The sequence below is a fragment of the Bufo gargarizans genome, chromosome 1 (genome assembly GCF_014858855.1).
Source record: "Bufo gargarizans isolate SCDJY-AF-19 chromosome 1, ASM1485885v1, whole genome shotgun sequence".
In the NCBI taxonomy this organism is placed as follows: Eukaryota; Metazoa; Chordata; class Amphibia; order Anura; family Bufonidae; genus Bufo; species Bufo gargarizans.
Window position 1 is genome coordinate 280,179,561 of NC_058080.1, and position 20,416 is coordinate 280,199,976.

Here is a 20,416-nt window from a genome sequence, read left to right on the forward strand (position 1 = left end):
GCAGAGAAAGGAAAAGTGCATCATGGGTTTGGTTGGATACAGCAACAGAATGATTTGTTTACATGGTGAAAACGGATCAGGAGAGTCCAAATTTTTTTAAAAAGGCATGGAGAAGATGTACATGAGGTAAACATCTACAGTGGCTTATCTGGTAAAAACCATAGTAATCGCGAAAACCCCCTTTAAATAGCTTAGAGCAAGCCTATCAGTACAAAAATTGCAATCCCTGTTGACGTACACTTTATGGACAAAAGTATTGGGACACCTACACATCATATCTACAGGATCATTTGTCATCTCATTCTAACTTCATAAAAATTTATATGGAGTCCCCCCCCCCCCATCCCACCCCTAAGTATTCATGTAGTTGCTAGCTCAGTACAGGCAGATAAGTCAAAATAATTTACTAATGAAATATTTTAAGATTTATCTAAAAGATATCCAATATTTTTTCCTTTCCTTTTTTTTTTAAATATAGCAACAAAAATCAGATTTTGTAAATAAAAAAAGGGACTCAGGCATGACCCATCTTTTTGTAATGCTTTATAAAATTCTGTACACTCTCTTTTGGTCATAGGCAAGTTGGTTGGCACAAACATCATATCAAAGTATCATCCTATGTGATTTTTCTTTGTTCATTCCCTGTCAACACAGGAATTAACAATTAATATACAAAATAAGCTGATGGTAGCACAATGCGCAAAAATATTGTATTATGTTTAAGTGCGAGGGTATATAGACTTCATATAAAGCTTGACTGCAACAACATATCAATTTGCCATTTTAAATACAATACTTGCATTATTATAATTCAGCTTTTATAACATAACACTTTGTTTTTATCTATGTACACACATCCAGTTGTAACACTTAACAGTAGCATTATGGAGCATGTAATAGAATAGACTCTGTTAGGCGGATACTGCTTAAGATGTTGGTTAGTTGTAGTCTCTTTCCTTTCAGAGAGTACCAAGTAATAGGAATATCAGGTGACCAGCCACCTACCTACCCTTTCCATAGAAATCTACAGCTACGTCTTACTGTCCAACATACTGTGGGCCACTTCATTGAATCCATATTGTGTTCCCTCTTTCTGGTCTACGAGGTTCAACTGTCAGGTCTCCAAAGGTTGAGAAAAATTGCTCCATCTCCTTTTGCAACATATCATTTCTTTTCTCTGCATCCTCTTTTGCACGTTCTGCATTCCTCATTTTAATTTCTACCATTGTGTATTTTTTCTTCTCTTGTTCTAATTCTTCATGCAAGGAAAGAACTTCTGTCTCCAGAGTTAGATTTCTTTGTTCCAGGCTGAAGAAAAACAAAATGTGGTGAGTAACATGGGTATTTAATAGCCAATATAAGATATAGATAAATCACATTCTCAGCCTGGATTGTGAGGGACTTAATTGAAGGCTAAGGGTTTGCACATGATTATGGATTCATTAGAAAATATACAGTCAATATCATAGAGCTTATTTGACTCCACGTAGAATAGCCAGGATACGAATAATGATAAATGTTATAGCGGGTGGTTTGGTGAGAAAGGAACATTAAAGCATACAGTGGATATAAAAAAATGAAACAAAGATAAAACATTTCAGAACTTTTTCCACCTTTAATGTGACCTATAAACTGTACCACTCAATTGAAAAACAAACTGAAATATTTTAGGTAGAGGGAAGAAAAAATATAAAAATAAAATAATATGGTTGCATAAGTGTGCACACCCTTAAACTAATATTTGTTCAAGCACCTTTTGATTTTATTACAGCACTCAGTCTTTTTAGGTATGAGTCTATCAGCATGGAACATTTTGACTTGGCAAGATTTGCCCACTCTTCTTTGCAAAAACACTCCAGATTGCGAGGGCATCTCCTGTGCACAGCCGTCTTCAGATCACCCCACAGATTTTCAATCGGATTCAGGTCTGGGCTCGGCTGGGCCATTCCAAAACTTTAATCTTCTTCTGGTGAAGCAATTACTTTGTTGATTTGGATGTATGCTTTGGGTCGTTGTCATGCTGAAAGATGAAGTTCCTCTTCATGTTCAGGTTTCTAGCAGAAGCCTGAAGGTTTTGTGCCAATATTGACTGGTATTTGGAACTTTTCATAATCCCCTCTAGCTTAACTAAGGCCCCAGTTCCAGATAAAGAAAAATAGCCCCAAAGCATGATGCTACCACCAACATGCTTCAATGTGAGTATGGTGCTCTTTTGGTGATGTGCAGTGTTGTTTTTGCTCCAAACATATGTTTTGGAATTATGGCCAAAAAGTTCAACCCTGGTTTTATCAGACCATAACACCTTTTCCCACATGCTTTTGGGAGACTTCAGATTTCAGAGTGTTTTTTTCAAAATGTAGCCTGGCTTGGATGTTTTTCTTCGTAAGAAAAGGCTTTCGTCTTGCCACTCTACCCCATAGCCCAGACATATAAAGAATACAGGAGATTGTTGTCACATGTACCACACAGTCAGTACTTGCCAGATATTCTTGCAGCTCCTTTACTGTTGCTGTAGGCCTCTTGGTAGCCTCCTAGATGAGTTTTCTTCTCGTCTTTTCATCAATTTTGGAGGGACGTCCAGTTCTCGGTAATGTCACTGTTGTGTCATATTTTCTCCACTTGATGATGACTGTCTTCACTGTGTTCCATGGTATATCTAATGCCTTGGAAATTATTTTGTACCCTTCTCCTGACTGATACCTTTTAACAATGAGATCCTTCTGATGCTTTGGAAGCTGTCTGTGGACCATGGCTTTAACTGTGGGATGCGACTAAGAAAATTTCAGGAAAGACCAACTAGAGCAGCTGAACTTTATTTGGGGTTAATCAGAGGCACTTTAAATGATGGCAGGTGTATGCTGACTCCTATTTAACATGATTTTCAATGTGATTGCTTAATTCTGAACACAGCTGCATCCCCAGTTATAAGCAACCACAATATTTTTGTTTATTTTGTTTTCTTCCCTCCACCTAAAAGATTTCAGTTTGTTTTTCAATTGAGTGATACAGTTTATAGGTCACATTAAAGGTGGAAAAAGTTCTGAAATTATTTATTTTTGTCGAATTTTTTTTACATCACAGAAACCTGACATTTTAACGGGTGTGTAGACTTTTTATATCCACTGTATGTAATGGGATTGTGATATATAGTACGTAGGTTCTGGAGGGAAGTTTGAGAGATGTTGTATAAAGTAGTAGGAACACTAGTGACCTTGAAGTGTATCTATTGGGAATGAACTTTGGTTCCCAAGAAAATTAATAATTTGATTGAGCATATACTGGCAGCTGGAAAAACATACCTGGCACGAATTGAAAGAGTTCTGTTCTTAAGGGATTTAATAGAGAGGATACATTTAATTAAGTGTGATGAAAGATTACATTCAGTTAGATTTGATAAATTGGCAAAATTTGAAGAAATACGTGGAATGTGGGACATTTTTGATTGATGGATAGGTTCAGGTTCCAAAGTAATTGTCAAAATGGGTTAGAGAGATTATTAAAATATTAATTACATTTTATTTAGGGGGGGGGGGTCGATGATACAGTTTGGATAGTTCTATTTAGTTATGATGCTCTTAGCGTATTTTCTGTTTGTGTTTATTTTTATTTGTGTTTCTGAAAATGTATAAATTATATGGAACAAAAAAAGAAAATGTAGAGACATATACAGTTAAAGAGGTTTTGTTTCACAGACAACCCCTGTCCAAATATACCTTTAGTACTTCATAGAGAGGGTCCCCTACTCTGGGGCCAATTCTATACACCATATAGAGTGCATCTTGATACAAGCAGCTAATGTTCTGGCAAACCTGAGCTGTCTTTGTGTCACATGGGCGCCATTCATCTGAATGGCTGCCATGTGAAACTACATTTTCCCTGCAGTAGCTAAATGCTTGGCTGCCCACAGCTTCCCTTGACAAAATCAGTTGTTTGTTGGGCTTGATGGGAGCAATAGCTTGGGTGATCTGTTGATTAATGAACACAGTTTGAAAGGAATTGTCTCAATATTAAAGGTCAGAGCCATTTAAACATTCAGTTTTTTGTCCAATAATTTAAAATACAATAATTTCCAATATCTAGACAGTTCTACATTTGCATAAAGATCCTTTACACAAACATGCTTCATGCAATTATCAGGAACAAACAAAATGCTTCCAATAAATGAATGATCATTAGTGGAGATGAGTGCTGCATTTACATGCAGCAATCACTTCCACTATATAGTAACTTATCCCCATAGAAAATCATTGTTCCTGAGCAGCAGATTATACAGTATTATCTGGTGCACAGAAGCAATGATTTTAGTTGTTTGCCAAAAGACACAATCACCCTGTGAAAGAACGTTTGCTGTGGCACCTTTTATATAGGACAATTTTTGGGAACAAGTATTTCTTCAAGCGCTCATTCCCAATAACTGACGTGATCATTTGCCAGTGTAAAAGGACCTTTATAGTGAAAATATTAAATATTACAGATGAGCAGCATGAACCAGTGAACAATTCAATTCCTCTCTAAAGGGGAATCATAACTGACATATCCGCCCTAACTGAGGAACAGTGGGAAGGAGTGTTAGGGGACTGCCCGCTGCTGGCTGTTAGTGAAGCGCATAGAGTCTCACAAGTGTATCTACTACACAGGGTATACAGAACGCCAGTGGTCCTTAACAAAATGGGATATAGGGACAACGACCTTTGCCCAAGGTGCAACATTTCCAGTGCGGACCTAATTCATCTCATGTGGAACTGTCCGAGGCTGAGACGGTATTGGACAGAGGTCATAGAACTAATAAACGCTGTCTTTAATGTAAGCTTTGATGTTGCACCCTTACTGTGTATACTAGGATACTTTGAGGTTCTGCCAGGTATGGCAAAAAAGAAGCTGGCTATTGGACGGATCCTATATCAAGCTAGGAAAAACATTGCGTTCCACTGGATAGACATAACACCACCGACGATACATAAACTGGTGGCTAGAGTACTCAATTTGGTTCAAATGGAGAAGTAGCCATTGAAAAATTTGAGGTGGTTTGGTTTTCCTGGATGCAGCATTACAGAGATATATATGGCCCTTAGGATAAGACACAAGGTGATATTTTACTATGGATATTGAGTTTATGTGACATGTATATGGGGTGTGTGTAAATGTATATTGGGTACATTATGCGTATGATTGTGCATGATGATCTACTGCCAGACTCACTGCTAGATGCATGGACTTTGGACCTTCTTGGTCACAGGGCTATGGGAAGGAGGATGGAGGGATGGGAGGTGGGAGGGCTTTCTGGGGGTTATTGTTGTTCTTTACATGTTATTGAAAAAGACAAATACAAATATCTGATTAAAAAAAAAGGGGAATCATGTCCAGATTCTTGCTACTTAATAGCAATGGAGATGAGGCAAACCTGGACTAGCTCCACCTCTCCAAGTGCCCCATAGCAATTACATGGGCTAGCTCTATGATATGTACTCCCTTGACATGACTAAAAAGGATTTCTACCCAAAATGTAAAAATGCCCATATTAAAGATGAGCAAATTGATTTGGAATCCGTCCCAATAAAAAGAAATGCTAATTCTTTCTCCTTCTAAATAGAAAAGAATACTGAGTGCCCCCGTGTAACACTTCTCTGGTAAAGAGACATACAAAATAACTCTTCCTTCAAAAATAAAAAAAGAGTGTTAAGCAGCTCTTTCCAGGTGATTGCCCTTATGCCTCTTTAAGCCAATTTGAATATCTTTCTCAGAAACCCAAAGATATGCAAATTGGCTTCCCTTCCAAAAGGAAAAGAAAGCCAAACCCATCTGATGCCAGCAGATGTAAGATGTGCTAATTTGCATATTTTTTTCCCAGAAAGCTAAAGCCTGCAATGCTCCTCACACATACTAGGTTCTCTCCATAATGAACCCCCCCCCCCCAGACCCCGAACAAAGACCTCCCAGCTAGCAAAACCACATTTTTCTGCTCTGATAAAGACCCTTTATTTTTATTTTTTTTTTATTTTATTTTTTTTTTATACCAGATAAGTGTCATATGGGGACACTCATTTTTCTTTGCCTTTTGGAAGGAGAACTGATTTGCACATTTCCTTTCTAGATGAGAATTAAGTTTCTCTCTCTGATTCGCGTACAATCAATTCAGACCCAAAGTGGTTTTCAAGAAGTTTGCTCATCTCTAACCCATATATTAGTAAATCAAAAGGTAGTGCTGCAGACAAGTTTGGAATTAAATTTTTCTTCACTTCACATAGAGATTTCAACAAGTTCACATTTTTTTTTTTTTTTACAAAACTGATATTAGTAATAATAGCCTTATTAGTTGTCAAATTACCAATGTTATTTATAAATTTATAAAGGTACAACAAGCTAAATGTAATTAAAGAAATGGCATCATAATATAACCCTTTTATTCTCAGTTTCTGAGAAATTAATGAATGGTGACAAGCAATGTGTCTGTACTTCCTGCAGCCACTGCAAAAAAATATAAAAATGTGAATGTAAGTAAATAAATATAATGTCCAAACTTTGGCTGTTGCTTTAAAGGGGTTGTCTCACTTCAGGAAATGGCATATATCACATAGATAAAGTCAATATAAGGCACTTACTAATGTACTGTGATTTTCCATATTGCCTCCTTTGTTGGCTTGACTCATTTTTCCATCACATTATACACGGCTCGTATCCATGGTTACAACCACCCTGCAATCCAGAAGCATTGGTGCTTGCACATAATAGAAAAAGGTGCAAGCTTGGCCACCACTGCTGGACTACAGGGTGGTTATAACCATGGAAACAAGCAGGGCATAATGTGATGAAAAATTAATCAAGCCAGCAAAGGAGACGTTATGGACAATCACAGTACATTAGTAAGTGCCTTGTATTAAATTTGTCTACATGATAAATTCCATTTGATGAAGTGAAACACCCCCTTTAACTTTTGATTTACTAGTACAGGGCCATTTTAAATGTTTTGGTGGAAATCCTCTCTAAAGGGGTTCTCCGGGAATTAAAAAAAAATTAAATACTTAAATATTACTTTATTAAAAATATATTCCCAAATACCTTTCATTAGTTATAATGGCTCATTTTGTCTATGAAGCAATCATCAGGAGAAATAAAATGGCCGCCATCCTATTAGTACACACAAAACCTGTCCTTTTCACACAGGAGGACAAGTTACTTAACAACACTGAGCTAAAGAGCTGCCTCATCTCCTATTTGTCAGGGGTTATGATCCTGTATACAGTTTAATATGATCTTCAGCTGAATCTCTGTAAGAATGGAGTTAATGAGGAGATAAGAAGTACAGAGAGGAGGTAGGGGTGTAGATAATGAGCAGCAGCACTTGTATGAAGTCTCCATTACCACAGCAACACATTACCACAGTCTGTCCTGTCTGTCTTCTCTTTACTTCATGTCTCCTCGTGAACTCCATTCCTTCAGAGATTCAGCTGAAGATCTTATCATCTGTATTCAGGATAATAATCCCAGACAAACAAAGCAGAGAGGAGACTGAGGCAGCTCTTTACCTCAGTGTTGTGATTAGAAGAGGTTTTGTGTGTACTAATAGGACGGCGGACAATTTATTTCTCTAAATGATTGCTCCTTAGACAAAACAAACTATTATAACAAATGAAAGGCATTTGGGAATATATTTATAATAAAGTAATATTTAAGTATTATTATTTTTATAATTCCCGGAGAAACCCTTTAAGTATGACCAGATATTCTTGAATTTATGCTAAGTTACGATATCTGGCATATTACTGTCTTCCATATATGCTATCAATTTTGGGAGAATACTATTGCTTTATAAACGCAATACATCATATCAATAATACCTTTTTATTCGTGTTTCATACTCCGTTTTTTGTTTTGACATTTCCTGCTTCAAACTTGACACAAGGCTGTGCAGTGCACTGTGATTACTTGAATTACTGACTACGAAGGTCTCACTGTTGTCACTACTGCTGGTAGCCCTGCTACTGCGGCCTCCGGCACTTCTCCTGTCGAATTTGGTCTCAAAGTCCGCTGGATTGTTAATATCCTCATTAACAGGGCCATCTAAAACTGGGTCTTCAAAATTTCCACAGTAAAAGTCTTGCTCTGGACAAGTAGTTGTAGAAGAGCGGCAGGAATTGGAGTTTTCAGGAAGGGATATTTCACACGATGATGTAGACCATGTTGCACTGTCTATGCTTTGCTTGTCATCAGAGTTCACTATAGAGAACTGTTGCTGGACATTATCATACGTAGACAACCTGTGCTGTTGCATTGATTCAGCAGTGCAGTCCTTCTGTTTGTTATCTCTTAATGTGACATACCCATTGGGAAGCCAACTTGTGGTCCGACTGTTCAAAGCATTGCTCATTGTGTCTGTACTGGACACTCCCATTTTGACTGCTCCATTTTGTACACTGTGGGTACCCATTTTTGTTCCCGAACTCTTTAGAGAAGAGGTTCTTCTAGCCTGTAAGGTAGCATTAGGTAATGAGTGATGCTTGTCATGCACTTCCACTGAGCTGCTGAAGGACCCATTTGTGACAATTCCACTACCTTTATTAAATGCTGGATTTTTTTTCACCATTAGTGGTGGACTTCGGGTAACATCAAGTTTGTGAATGCTGTTCCTTGGGCTATTAGATTTGCTTCCTGACAGTCCAGTGGGAGAACCATTGTCAACACTGGACCTTTGGGGAGAATCAGCTTTCTCCCATGAACAACGTCTCACTGCTATATCCTTTGTGTTATTGTTCTCTTTGTTTTGTATTTGCCCTAAAATCATTTTCTTTTGTGATTCATTATTATTGTTGCTCTTCTCTTGTCCAATTTGAGTTTGGGTGTCTCCATCTTTGGGGAAAAGTATTTCATGTTCACTTATCATCACTGCCATTAACTGCTGAACCACAACTGTACCTGCAAAAAAATGAAAACAATTTTGGTTATATCATGTGCACAATTACATAACCAGAGTGGCATATTTAGTCTGGCCACAGCATATGTGATGGGGATTGGCGCCCAGACATCACCTTTGATTCTTAAGACCCCTGCAGAATGAGGAATTGACTTGTGAACAGCCACTGATTGGCTGCTCAGAAGTCACTTTCTGTTGAACACTACTGGAACAAGAAGAAGGCATGAGGCACTCTCCGCCAATTACTGTAAATATGGGTGCACTGTGTAACTGGAGTACTGTATATATGGGTGAAATCCATAACTGGGACACTCAGTGGTAAGCACTGGTGCCTTGCAGTGCTGGGATCCTAGGTTCGAATCTTACCAAGGACAACATCTGCATGGAGTTTGCATGTTCTCCCCGTGTTTGCGCGGGTTTTCTTTGGGTACTCCGGTTTCCTTCCACACTCCAAAGACATACTTAAAGACATACTGATAAGCCCTTATTCATTGACTGCAAGCAGACATCTTAAAAACCATGAGTAGCTGATATAAAAAGACTAGGGAAATTGTAATCTTATTTCGTATAGCATGCATGATATATTGGCTACTACATACACTGCCTGTCCCCAAAAAAAGCCTTTAGCTTTGATTATAGCACACATTCGCTGTGGCATTGTTTCAATAAGCTTCTGCAATGTCACAAGATTTATTTCCATCCAGTGTTGCATTAATTTTTCACCAAGATCTTGCATTGATGATGGTAGAGTCTGCCTTCTCCAGCACATCCCAAAGATTCTCAATGGGGTTAAGTTCTGGAGTCTGTGGTGGCCAATCCATGTGTAAAAATGATGTATCATGCTCCCTGAACCACTCTTTCACAATTTGAGCCCGATTAATCCTGGCATTGTTATCTTGGAATATGCCCGTGCTATCAGGGAAGACAAAAAACAATGATGGAATAACCTGGTCATTCAGTAAGTTCAGGTAGTCAGCTGACCTAATTCTTGGAGCAAATACTGTTGCTGAACCTAGACCTGACCAACTGCAGCAACCCAAGATAGCACTGCCCCTGAAGGCTAGTACAGTAGACACTAGGCATGATGGGTGCATCACTTCATCTGCCTCTCTTCTTACCCTGATTCACTCATCACTCTGGAACAGGGTAAATCTGGACTCATCAGACCACATGACCTTCTTCCATTGCTCCAGAGTCCAATCTTTATGCTCCATAGCAAATTTTTTCTGGTTTGCCTCACTGATTAGTATTTTTCTTACGGCTACACAGCTGTTCATTCCCAATCCCTTGAGTTCCCTTCGCATTGTGCGTGTGGAAATGCTCTTACTTTCACTATTAAACATAGCCCTGAGTTCTACTGTTGTTTTCTTCGATTTGATTTCACCAAACGTTTAAGTGATCGCCGATCACGATCATTCAGGATTTTTTTCCCTGCCACATTTCTTCCTCGAATAAGATGGGTCCCCACTATCCTTCCAGTTTTTATAATGCGTTGGACAGTTCTTAACCCAATTTTAGTAGTTTCTGAAATCTCATTAGATGTTTTCTCTGCTTGATGCATGCCAACGATTTGACCCTTCTCAAACAGACTAACATCTTTTCCACGACCACGAGATGTGTCTTTCGACATGGTTGTTTAAGAAATGAGAATCGACTCATTGCACCAGTTGGGGTTAAATAACTTATTGTCAGCTGACCTTTTTTTGGGTCAGGCAGTGTATATTATATGCCATTAAAATGTAGCTACTTATCATTCAGTTTATTTGGATTAGGGATATAGGCAGTCCATGATCTTCTAAGCTAATAAGCCAAATTCTTGCATGGAATCTTAATGATGTGCTTGTAACTAAAGTCTTTAGTAGAACATAAATTTCTCAGACCACAAGATCAATGATCTGAAATGAAGATGAGCAAATTTCTTAAAATTCATTTTAGGTCTGATTAACTAAATTCTTTAAAAAATTCAGTTTGAGTTGTACACGAATCAGAGAGAGAGAGAGAAAGAAAGAGAGAGAGAGAGTGTGAGTGAGTGAGTGAGAGAGTGAGAGAGAGAGAGAGAGAGAGAGAGAGAGAGAAATGCATAATGCTCTCCTGGAAAAGAGACATGCAATTCAGTCTTCACTTAAAACTAAATCTCTCCATGTAACACTGTCCTGGAAAGAGATGTTCAAACCATTCTTCCTTCCAAAAGGAAAAGAAAACTGTCATGTACAAACAAACATCTCTTCTATTGTCAGAGCCTAACAAAGAAAACTAGGTTAGCTTCCTGAGAGGCCTTGGTTGGGGTCCCAGGGGGAAGCTATTTCTCCTTATGGAGAGCACATTAGGAGTACTATAGGTCAAACAATAGCATATTAGCAATCTTACATATGCTGGTATCACAGAGTCTTAGCTTTCTTTTCCTTTTGGAAGGAAAGGTAATTTGCATATCACTGGGTTTCTGAGAAAGATATTCAAATAAGCTTTAATTTTTCTTTCCCTCCCTTTCTCACACATCTCTAATCCAAATCCCCTACAAGTTCTGCATTTATGCCTTCAGCAGGTATATTATCTTCAAAATAAATAAGCTGACTTTTTTTCTGATACAGAATCTTTCCTGTGATGCAAAATAAAGACAATATAGATTGCAGAATGTGGTTCCTATAAGATTATTAAAGCAGTAGAATATGCTAATATGCTGGCATGTACAGCAGTCTAACAATGATATCATATGTTCTGTCTACACAAACATTTAACTTTTTAGTATACCAGACATATGCTTCATTAAAGTATATCTGTCACTAACAATAAGTCCTAATAGAGATAAACTAGTAGGTGCTTCTACACAGTAAGTGACCAAATATAATGCTATTTCAGGAATAAAGGATATATTAGATCATCTAATAGTTCTCCTGATGAATCCCATCAAATATATATAAACCTATTTAATACAGAAAATGTTGACCACACTGTAAAATGTTTGCATCTAACTTACCTTCCATTATAGTCATAGGATCCTCCACCTTCGGACGCAAAATGTTGGGACCAAATACTGTAGCTAGGTTCTGTACACTCATTTTATTTACCCCAGAATATGACTGAACTTCATCCAGAAACCTAGCACATATAATAAAAAATCAAGATGTTTTTGGTTACATATACACAACTTCTTTTTATCTTTCAGTCAAAGAAGATACAGACAATCTAAGGTCTATGTTTACAGAAATTGTGAAATTGTAGAGGTTAGTTACTGACAGCTCTGTCGCTTACATTATGCTGCATTGTAGTCATCAGAACAAGTGTAAAGTAAAAATGGCTTCCAAGTACCACACGTCAATGGGTTACCCATTCTTAAAGAGCCACTGTGCTATCATGCAATTTGATTTAATAGAAAATGGTGTAATTAGCAAATTTCTGAATCACTTCATTTAAAAAAAAAAAAGTGCCTGCATTCACCTAAAAAAGAAAAAAATGCAGTAAAGTTATGGCCACTAGGAGGGGGGGACGGGGGGACGACGACTTCCTCCTAATTTTCAGTCTGCTGAATGTTGTTGGGATAGATCCGTCTCTACTAACAGAGATGGTTTCACAGGAAATGGGGTTGTGTCAGAGCTAGCTGAGCTCCCGAGCTTGATAGATGCACTGCCTCTACACAGCTTTTTGAAGAGCAGAGAAGTGCATGTGTGTCTGTAAGTCTGAATTCCCACTCCTTTCTGAGCTCCCTAAAATAAAACAAATATAGTAGGAAGTAATGGAAGCGAGGTCACAGCAGTACAGTGCTGGCAAATTCCATAGATGGAAGACACTCACTGCTTGTAAGAGAAATGCATTTGGCTGTGCAGCAGAAACATGAAATATGGCTGAGGAGACATTAGGGAAGCCCCAAAGACCTGTTCCTACACAGTTATAATTGTAAAATGAAGCACAGCCATTATGCAATTTTTTATATATTTATAAAACCCTGGTATGCTTTAACATTAATACCATTGCTTGTTTTCCGGTCCATATTAATCTCGAAAATCTCAAATTTATATCTTGATGTTTCATAAGGCAAGGGAACATCTGCAATGTATACAAAAGGCTTGGAACACTAACTTTAAAAAATTACCAAAGAAAAAGTGAATTCTATCTACTGTTTAAGTTCTTTTTTATTTTATCAATAAAAAAGGGAGAAATTGTCATGGTATACTTTAAAAAAAGTCTCTGTCCATAATGATCCCTACATAAGTCCCTTGAGGATTTCATTAAAAATAGGTTAACATGAATTTTTTTATACAATAATAGGTTACCAAATTTTTATTGCTTATGTGTTAAATACAAATCTTACCTACAAATGTACTTCAATAGATTGTAATTTACTGTTGGAATGCTTTTCACTTGTTTCACTAGTTCGGCCACTCCCTGTAAAGTAAAATAAATGAACATCATTCTGAAGAATATTCTAAATAAAACAGAAAACTGTGAAAAATGACTTGTGGGGGTTTAATTATGTCCTCTGCTTTTCCTTTTATATTGTAATTGCACATAATCTCTGCATCAATGATTCCAAAAACCCAACAATAACCTACAATTACTTTTAGGCCCGAGACTTGTACATTTTGACTATTTCTTGTTATGTGCAGCAGCATTAACACTCTTATCTTGTCTCTTCACAGAACTCCCACACCACAGACACTAAAATAGGAGACAAGCAGAGCTTGATGTTCCTGGATCTAAAGGTGAAAACTAGGGTTGAGCGAACCTGAACTGTAAAGTATGGGTTCGTACCGAACTTTAGGATTTTTGGACCCCAGACCCGAACATTTCTGTAAAAGTTCGTGTTCGGCTTCGGTTTTCGGCAATTTCTTAGCGCTTTTTGAAAGGCTGCAGAGCAGCCAATCAACAAGCGTTTAACTGTGTGCCCTTAGAAGCCATCACAGCCATGCCTACTAATGGCATGGCTGTGATTGGCCAGTGCAGCATGTGACCCAGCCTCTATATAAGCTGGAGTCACGTAGTGCTGCTTGTACTTGTACACTCTGCTGTTACTAGTGTAGGGAGAGGATGCTGCTGCTGTGAGGGAGAGAATAGGACAGAATCTTTAATCAGAACTCCAATTGAACTCAGCGATCTACATAGGTTTAGTTGTGTGGCTGCAGTGCACAATCTGTTTACCCTGCCCTGAGCCCAGTGACAGAGAAAAATAACTTTTATCCGTCTGTTAGGTGGGCGGCTGCGGCTATTTTATGCAAGCTCAGTGCACCAGCACTGCATATGTGCTTTTGTGACATTTAAATCCAAGTTTGAAATACTTCAATAATTTTCTGGCTTTGAAAAAACACACATTTTTGGCAATAACCTTCATCTTGGGCCTCTGCCGCATTAGGCAGTGTGCAATTTAAGCTAGAAATACAGCTATAATTTTCTGAGTTTTAAAAAACACCCTTTTTGGGCAAAATACACAATTTTACAGCCCTTTCTGCATCTGCACGTGTGAAATTCAAGTGTTATATACAGCTGTCATATTCTGTTAGTAAAAAAAAACACCCATTTTGGCCCAAAAACTTAATTTTGCAGCCTTTGCTGCATATGTCATTGTGAGATACACCCTTTAGATACTGTGGTTCTATTCTGCTATAAAAAGAACACCCATTTTGGGCAAAAAAACTAAATTTTGCAGCCTTTGCTGCATATGTCATTGAGAGAAACACCCTTTAGATACTGTGGTTCTATTCTGCTATTAGAAAAACACAAATTTTGGGCAAAAATCTTAAATTGCGGCTTAGTCTACATCTGTATGTGTGAGATACACCCTTTACATACTGTAGTTCTATTCTGCTATTAGAAAAACACCTATTTAGGGCAAGATCCTAAATTTGAGAAATATGAGGAGAGCGTCAAATAAGGGACGTGGCCCCGGTCGTAGTGCTGCTGGTGGAGCTCCTGTTGCAGGGAGAGGACGTGGTCAATCTGTGCCAGCTACATGCACAAGTGAAACACCTTCCTCAGGTGTGAGTAGGCGACCGAACCTGCAGCGGTATTTGGTCGGGCCTAATGCGGCTCTACGAATGGTGAGGCCAGAACAAGTACAGGCGATAGTAGATTGGGTTGCTGACAGTGTCTCCAGTTCCTTCACAATGTCTCCCACCCAGTCTCCTGCTGAAAGATCAGAGTTGGCACCTGCAGCCGATGTCCATCAGTCTTTCACCTCACCCCCTTGCAAATCAGCCAAGCAGTTGGAGCCTCAAGTCATGCAGCAGTCTCTTCTGCTTTTTGATGACTCTGTTAGCAGAGTTTCCCAGGGCCATCCACCTAGCCCTACCCCAGAAGTGGAAGAGATTGAGTGCACCGATGCCCAACCACTTATGTTTCAAGATGAGTACATGGGAGGACCATTGCAGCACGTCTCGGATGATGACAAAACACAGGTGCCAACTGCTGGGGCTTTCGAAAGTGTGCAGACCAAAAAGGAGGGCAGGGGTGAAGACTGGGTGGAAGATGATGTGGAGGACGATGAGGTCCTCGACCCCACATCGAATCAAGGTCATGGGAGTGACCTGTGTAGTTCGGCGGAAGAGGGGGTGGTCGCACAGAGCCACCAGCACAGCAGAAGAGGGAGCAGGGTGCAAAAGTGGCGCTTCCGTCTCCTAGATAGTACGCCTGCTACTGCCCACCGCAGCAAGGGACAGAAACCAAGGAGTTCCCTGGCGTGGCAGTTCTTCAGACAATGTGCTGGCGACAAGACACGAGTGGTTTGCATGCTGTGCAATCAGAGCCTGAAGCGAGGCATAAACGTTCTCAACCTGAGCACAACCTGAATGACCAGGCATCTAAGTGCAAAGCACGAGCTGCAGTGGAGTAAACACCTCAAAAACCAAGAAAGGTCTCTGGCTCCTCCTGCTTCCTCTTCTGCTGCAGTCTCGGCCTCTTCATCCACCTCTGGAGTGACAGTTCCATCTGCCACCCCGCAAACAGCGGATCTGCCAGCAACACCACCATCTGGGTCACCAAGCATCTCCACAATGTCCCACGGAAGGGTTCAGCTCTCCATCTCCCAAACACTGGAGAGGAAGAGGAAGTACCCCCCTACCCACCCACGATCCCTGGCAATTACTGGCCTTTGAAATGCTGTCATTCCATCTGGTGGAGACAGAGAGTTTTAAAAGCCTTATGGAGATGGCTGTCCCACAGTATGTCGTGCCCAGCCGCCACTACTTTTCCAGGCATGCCATCACTTCCCTGCACAACCAAGTGGGGGACCAAGTCAGATGAGCACTGCGCTACGCCATCTGTGGCAAGGTGCACCTCACTACGGATACGTGGACCAGTAAACACGGTCAGGGATGTTATATGTCCATAACAGCACACTGGGTAAATGCAGTGGCGGCTGGGCCTGAGGCGGATAGCAGTTTGCCGCATGTCCTTCCACCACCGAGAATTGCAGGGCGCTTCAGTTTGCCTCCTGTTGCTTCCTTCTCCTACTCCGCTTCCTCATCCTCTACCGGCTCCTCTCACGGTCAGCATAACACCTTCACCACCAACTTCAGCACAGCAAGGGGTAAACGACAGCAGGCAGTTTTAAAACTTCTGTTTGGGGGACAAACCCCACACCGCGCAGGACCTGTGGATGGGCCTTGAGCAACAGACCGATGAGTGGTTGGTGCCAGTGAGCCTCAAGTCCGGCCTGGTGGTGTGCGATAATGGGTGAAATCTCGTAGCAGCTCTGGGAGTAGCCGGTTTGATGCACATCCCTTGCCTGGCGTATGTGCTGAATTTGGTGGTGCAGAGTAGTGTTGAGCGCGAATATTCGAATATCGAATTTTTTTTGCGAATATCGGCACTTCGCTAATTCACGAATATTTCGAATATAGTGCTATAAATTAGATATTTCAAATATTCTTTTTTTTTTTTTTTTATTGTTATATTTTTTCCTTTCCCACTTCCCTCCTTTCCTGGCTTCCTGGCTGCTCCAGTCAGTGCCCGTTGCCGCTTCTGCCGACTTCCGTGCTCATGGAGCGTCCCCATCACCATGGGAATGTCTCCATATAATAGAATGTACTGTCGGATTTGAGAATTACGTTGAAATCGCAATTCGATTATTTCAAGTTATAATAATCGAATTGCGATTTCAACTTAACACTGCTATATTCCATATTCGTTAATTCTATCCTAATATGGAATATAGCAGTGCTAAGTTGAAATCGCAATTCGATTATTATAACTTGAAATAATCGAATTGCGATTTCAACGTAATTCTCAAATCCGACAGTACATTCTAGTATATGGAGTCGTTCCCATGGTGATGGGGACGCTCCATGAGCATGGAATATAGCATTACTAAGTTGAAATCGCCATGCGATTCCTTTGAGTTATATTAATCGCATGGCTTCAATGGCTTGGTAGAATTAGCAAATATGACGAATATATTCGTTATATTCCACAAAACGAATATAATTAATGTATTCGTCATATTCCACAAAACGAAGATAACGAAGTATTCTGCATCTTCATTTTAGCTACCTATTCATCAACTTCGCTAATTCTAGCAATCATATAGGAAAGTTTACTATAGAGACAGCTAAGTTTAATTCGCTATGCGATTATATTACTTTGCTTTTTAAAAAAATACATAGAATAATTATAATACCTGATAATTATAATAATTATTCTATTTATAAAAAAAAAAAAATTCACCTATTTTTGGGTGTGATATACCCTGCTCTACCTAGTTGACAGCTTAATAAATTTCACTAATTTTTCTGTTACATTCTTGGGTTGACATTTTACAATTTTTGCCGTGAATAAACTGCATAGGTGACAGGGACTTAAATTTCTAAAATTCGTCTTTAATTGGCCCTTTCCTTCGATCCTTCTGCTTTAATAACTTGTCCAAAATTTCCACTTTATCCCATTGCAAACATTGACCTCTCTTGGATGAGGTCTACCTTTCTCACGCTCCCTCTCTGGCGTGAAAACCTAATTCGCCGATAACCGTGATCAACATGGTAGGCTCAGAAAAGATCAAAAGTTGATAGAGCAGATATCCAATTGGATCGTGAACATCACGGGGACGTGCAACATGTTGGGGCAGTATGTTTGCACACGCCTACATGAACTGACTGGTGGTTCTGCCCCCTGCAACTTCTGGGTCTCCAAATTAGGCACATGGCCTGAGCTTGCCCTTTACCCCTTGGAGGTGCTGGCCTGCCCTGCAGCCAGTGTATTGTCTAAACGTGTGTTTAGCACGACTGGAGGGGGTTATCACAGGTTATATTTCCCAATGTTTTGGGGTGTACCCTCATTTTAAAAATTAAAATAAATTTGAAACCAAAAAGCAGTGTAGGCTACCTCCTCCACCGCCGCTTCCACCTACACCTCGACATCCACCGCCTCCTCAACCTCCTACTCCATATAGACCTCATCCTCCTAGATCAAGATTATCATTTTTTATTTTTACGTATTTTATGTTATTTAAAGTCATTTCCCTATCCATATTTGTTTGCAGAGCACTTGCCATGCTCTTAACCACATTTTGATGCCATTTCCAGCCCTCTAGCCCTTTCCATTACATTTTAGAGCCATTTTAGTGCTCAAAATTTCGGGTCTTCGTTGACTGGGGTTCGGGGTCAAGTTTGGGTCCCGAACTCGAACTTTTTGTGAAGTTCGGCCAAACCCGTCGAACCCGAACATCCAGGTGTCTGCTCATCTCTAGTGAAAACCCATAACATTTGTATAGTATTAGTCCACAAATATAGGAACAGAGGGAACTTGGGTCTCCCTGGGCTTTTAAATTTGGGAGAGACCCTGGTATGGAGGTAAAATTGGCTGTTGGATGAAATCAAAATTAAAAGATGCTTGATAAAAAGACAAATTAGCAGAATTTGGCTAACTATTGAGTATCAAGCCTAACCCATATTTCAGATTAACATTCCTATGATGCACAGTGCTAGGTGGAATGCTAGACAAACATCAATTGTCATTCATAGATAAAACAAGATCCCACTGATGTATAGTACCAGCCAACAGAATCTTCCAACTGATGCAACTAGTATCAGGGCCATCCAATTTTCACTAACTTATAGCCCTGCTGTTCTCTGCTAAAGGAACCATTAGGCACCTCAAGCAATAAGATGGACTGCAACATCTGCCACCCTATAGTAACCTTAATGACTTGAAATCTGACACAGAAAGAGCCACCTAAAACTCAAGGCTCTGTCCATTTCCAACAATCATTATTTTCGGATAACTGTTTCCAAACACCACACTTGAAACCATTTATATTATTAAAGGGGTTTCCAGAATAACTATAGTTTTCAACAGATATGTTCATGTAATTGGTTACCTCATGTACATCTTCTCCATGCTTTTTCCATTTTTATAATTATACTCTCCTGACCAGTTTTCCCCATGTAAACAAATCATTCGGTCGCTGTATCCAACCAAACCCAGGATGCACTTCTCCTTTCTCTGACACAGCTCTAGCACTGCCCCTAACAACATTCAGCTAGTTTATAGCCCGTCCCTCCCAGCTAGTCACAGACACTCCCCTACCAGTGCTCCTGTTGCTGCTTTGACACACCCATGGACAAGGGCAGACACAGACAGGAGAAGCCCCTGTGCAAGACTAGCAAAGGGGCCCCTTGCTCTCAAACCGCTCACTATAGACGACCTCAGTGCCTCTCTAGCCATCCGCAGATGTCTGAAAATTAAATTTCTTCAGTCAGTCTAACAGGCAGCAGATAGCAACTTTTAAGGTAACAGTGCCCCCCTCACCCCCTACCTCCTGGGTTGCACATATGGTATGTTCGCTCCTGCCCATGGACATAATATCACAAGAAATAAGAGCTGCATGGACATGGTTATGTGACTACAGTTTAGAATGGAAGATAGGAGTAATAAATGTAAAAGAAATGGATTACAAAGTTACAGCTACCTTCATAAATGATTTTAAAGGATGTTGAAACCAAGTGGAAAACCCCTTTAATGCCTTTAACCACTGTCACATACCGGTACGTCACTGTGGTGTAGCGAAAGTATGGAATGGGCTGCTGCGGCAAGTGCTGGCTGTATCATACACCTAGCCGCAATAATGGTGAAGAAACGGCGATCATACCGAACCCCATAATTTAACACCTCAGATGCCACGATCAACACCACAATGGCATCTGTGGAGTTAGGGAAAGGGATGTGGTTCCCTCAGCCTTCCGATCAGAGCCCACGCAGTGAAATTGTGGGGCTCTGATCAGTTGCCATAGCAGCCTGGGCGCTTCTAAAGCTTTCCAGGCCCAGGGCCGGCCTTTGGGGTGTGCGGGCTGTGCGGCCGCACAGGGCGCCATAGCAACAGGGGCGCCGGGCGGCCGACAGCCCGCAATGTAATATGGCGGCACTTATGTTTTCCCACGGGGCGGGCGGGCCCCCGCCCCCTCCATCTCCCCCTCCCCTGTATTCAGCAGGGGGCGCACGTTGCGGTTTAAAAAAAAAAAACTTCGGGCGGCTGGCGGCGCCCCTCATTCTGCGCCGCCTGAGTGGCTGAGCCTGCCTGCGCCTGCT

General features: G+C 40.3%; 1 protein-coding gene across 5 annotated transcripts in view; it reads right to left on the reverse strand.

Annotated features, from left to right (window-relative positions):
- Positions 1–527: 527 nt before the first annotated feature.
- ARHGAP24 (Rho GTPase activating protein 24) overlaps positions 528–20,416 on the reverse strand; it is a 680,670-nt gene continuing 660,781 nt past the window's right edge. For all 5 annotated transcript variants that reach the window (XM_044304151.1, XM_044304143.1, XM_044304167.1 and 2 more), the window contains 4 exons: positions 13,215–13,288; positions 11,883–12,004; positions 7,836–8,910; positions 528–1,308 (listed from right to left, as the gene is read on the reverse strand). In XM_044304151.1, the coding sequence (XP_044160086.1) occupies positions 1,065–1,308; positions 7,836–8,910; positions 11,883–12,004; positions 13,215–13,288 (1,515 nt within the window). In that variant the 3' untranslated portion in view covers positions 528–1,064. The remainder of the gene's footprint in view (positions 1,309–7,835; positions 8,911–11,882; positions 12,005–13,214; positions 13,289–20,416) is intronic.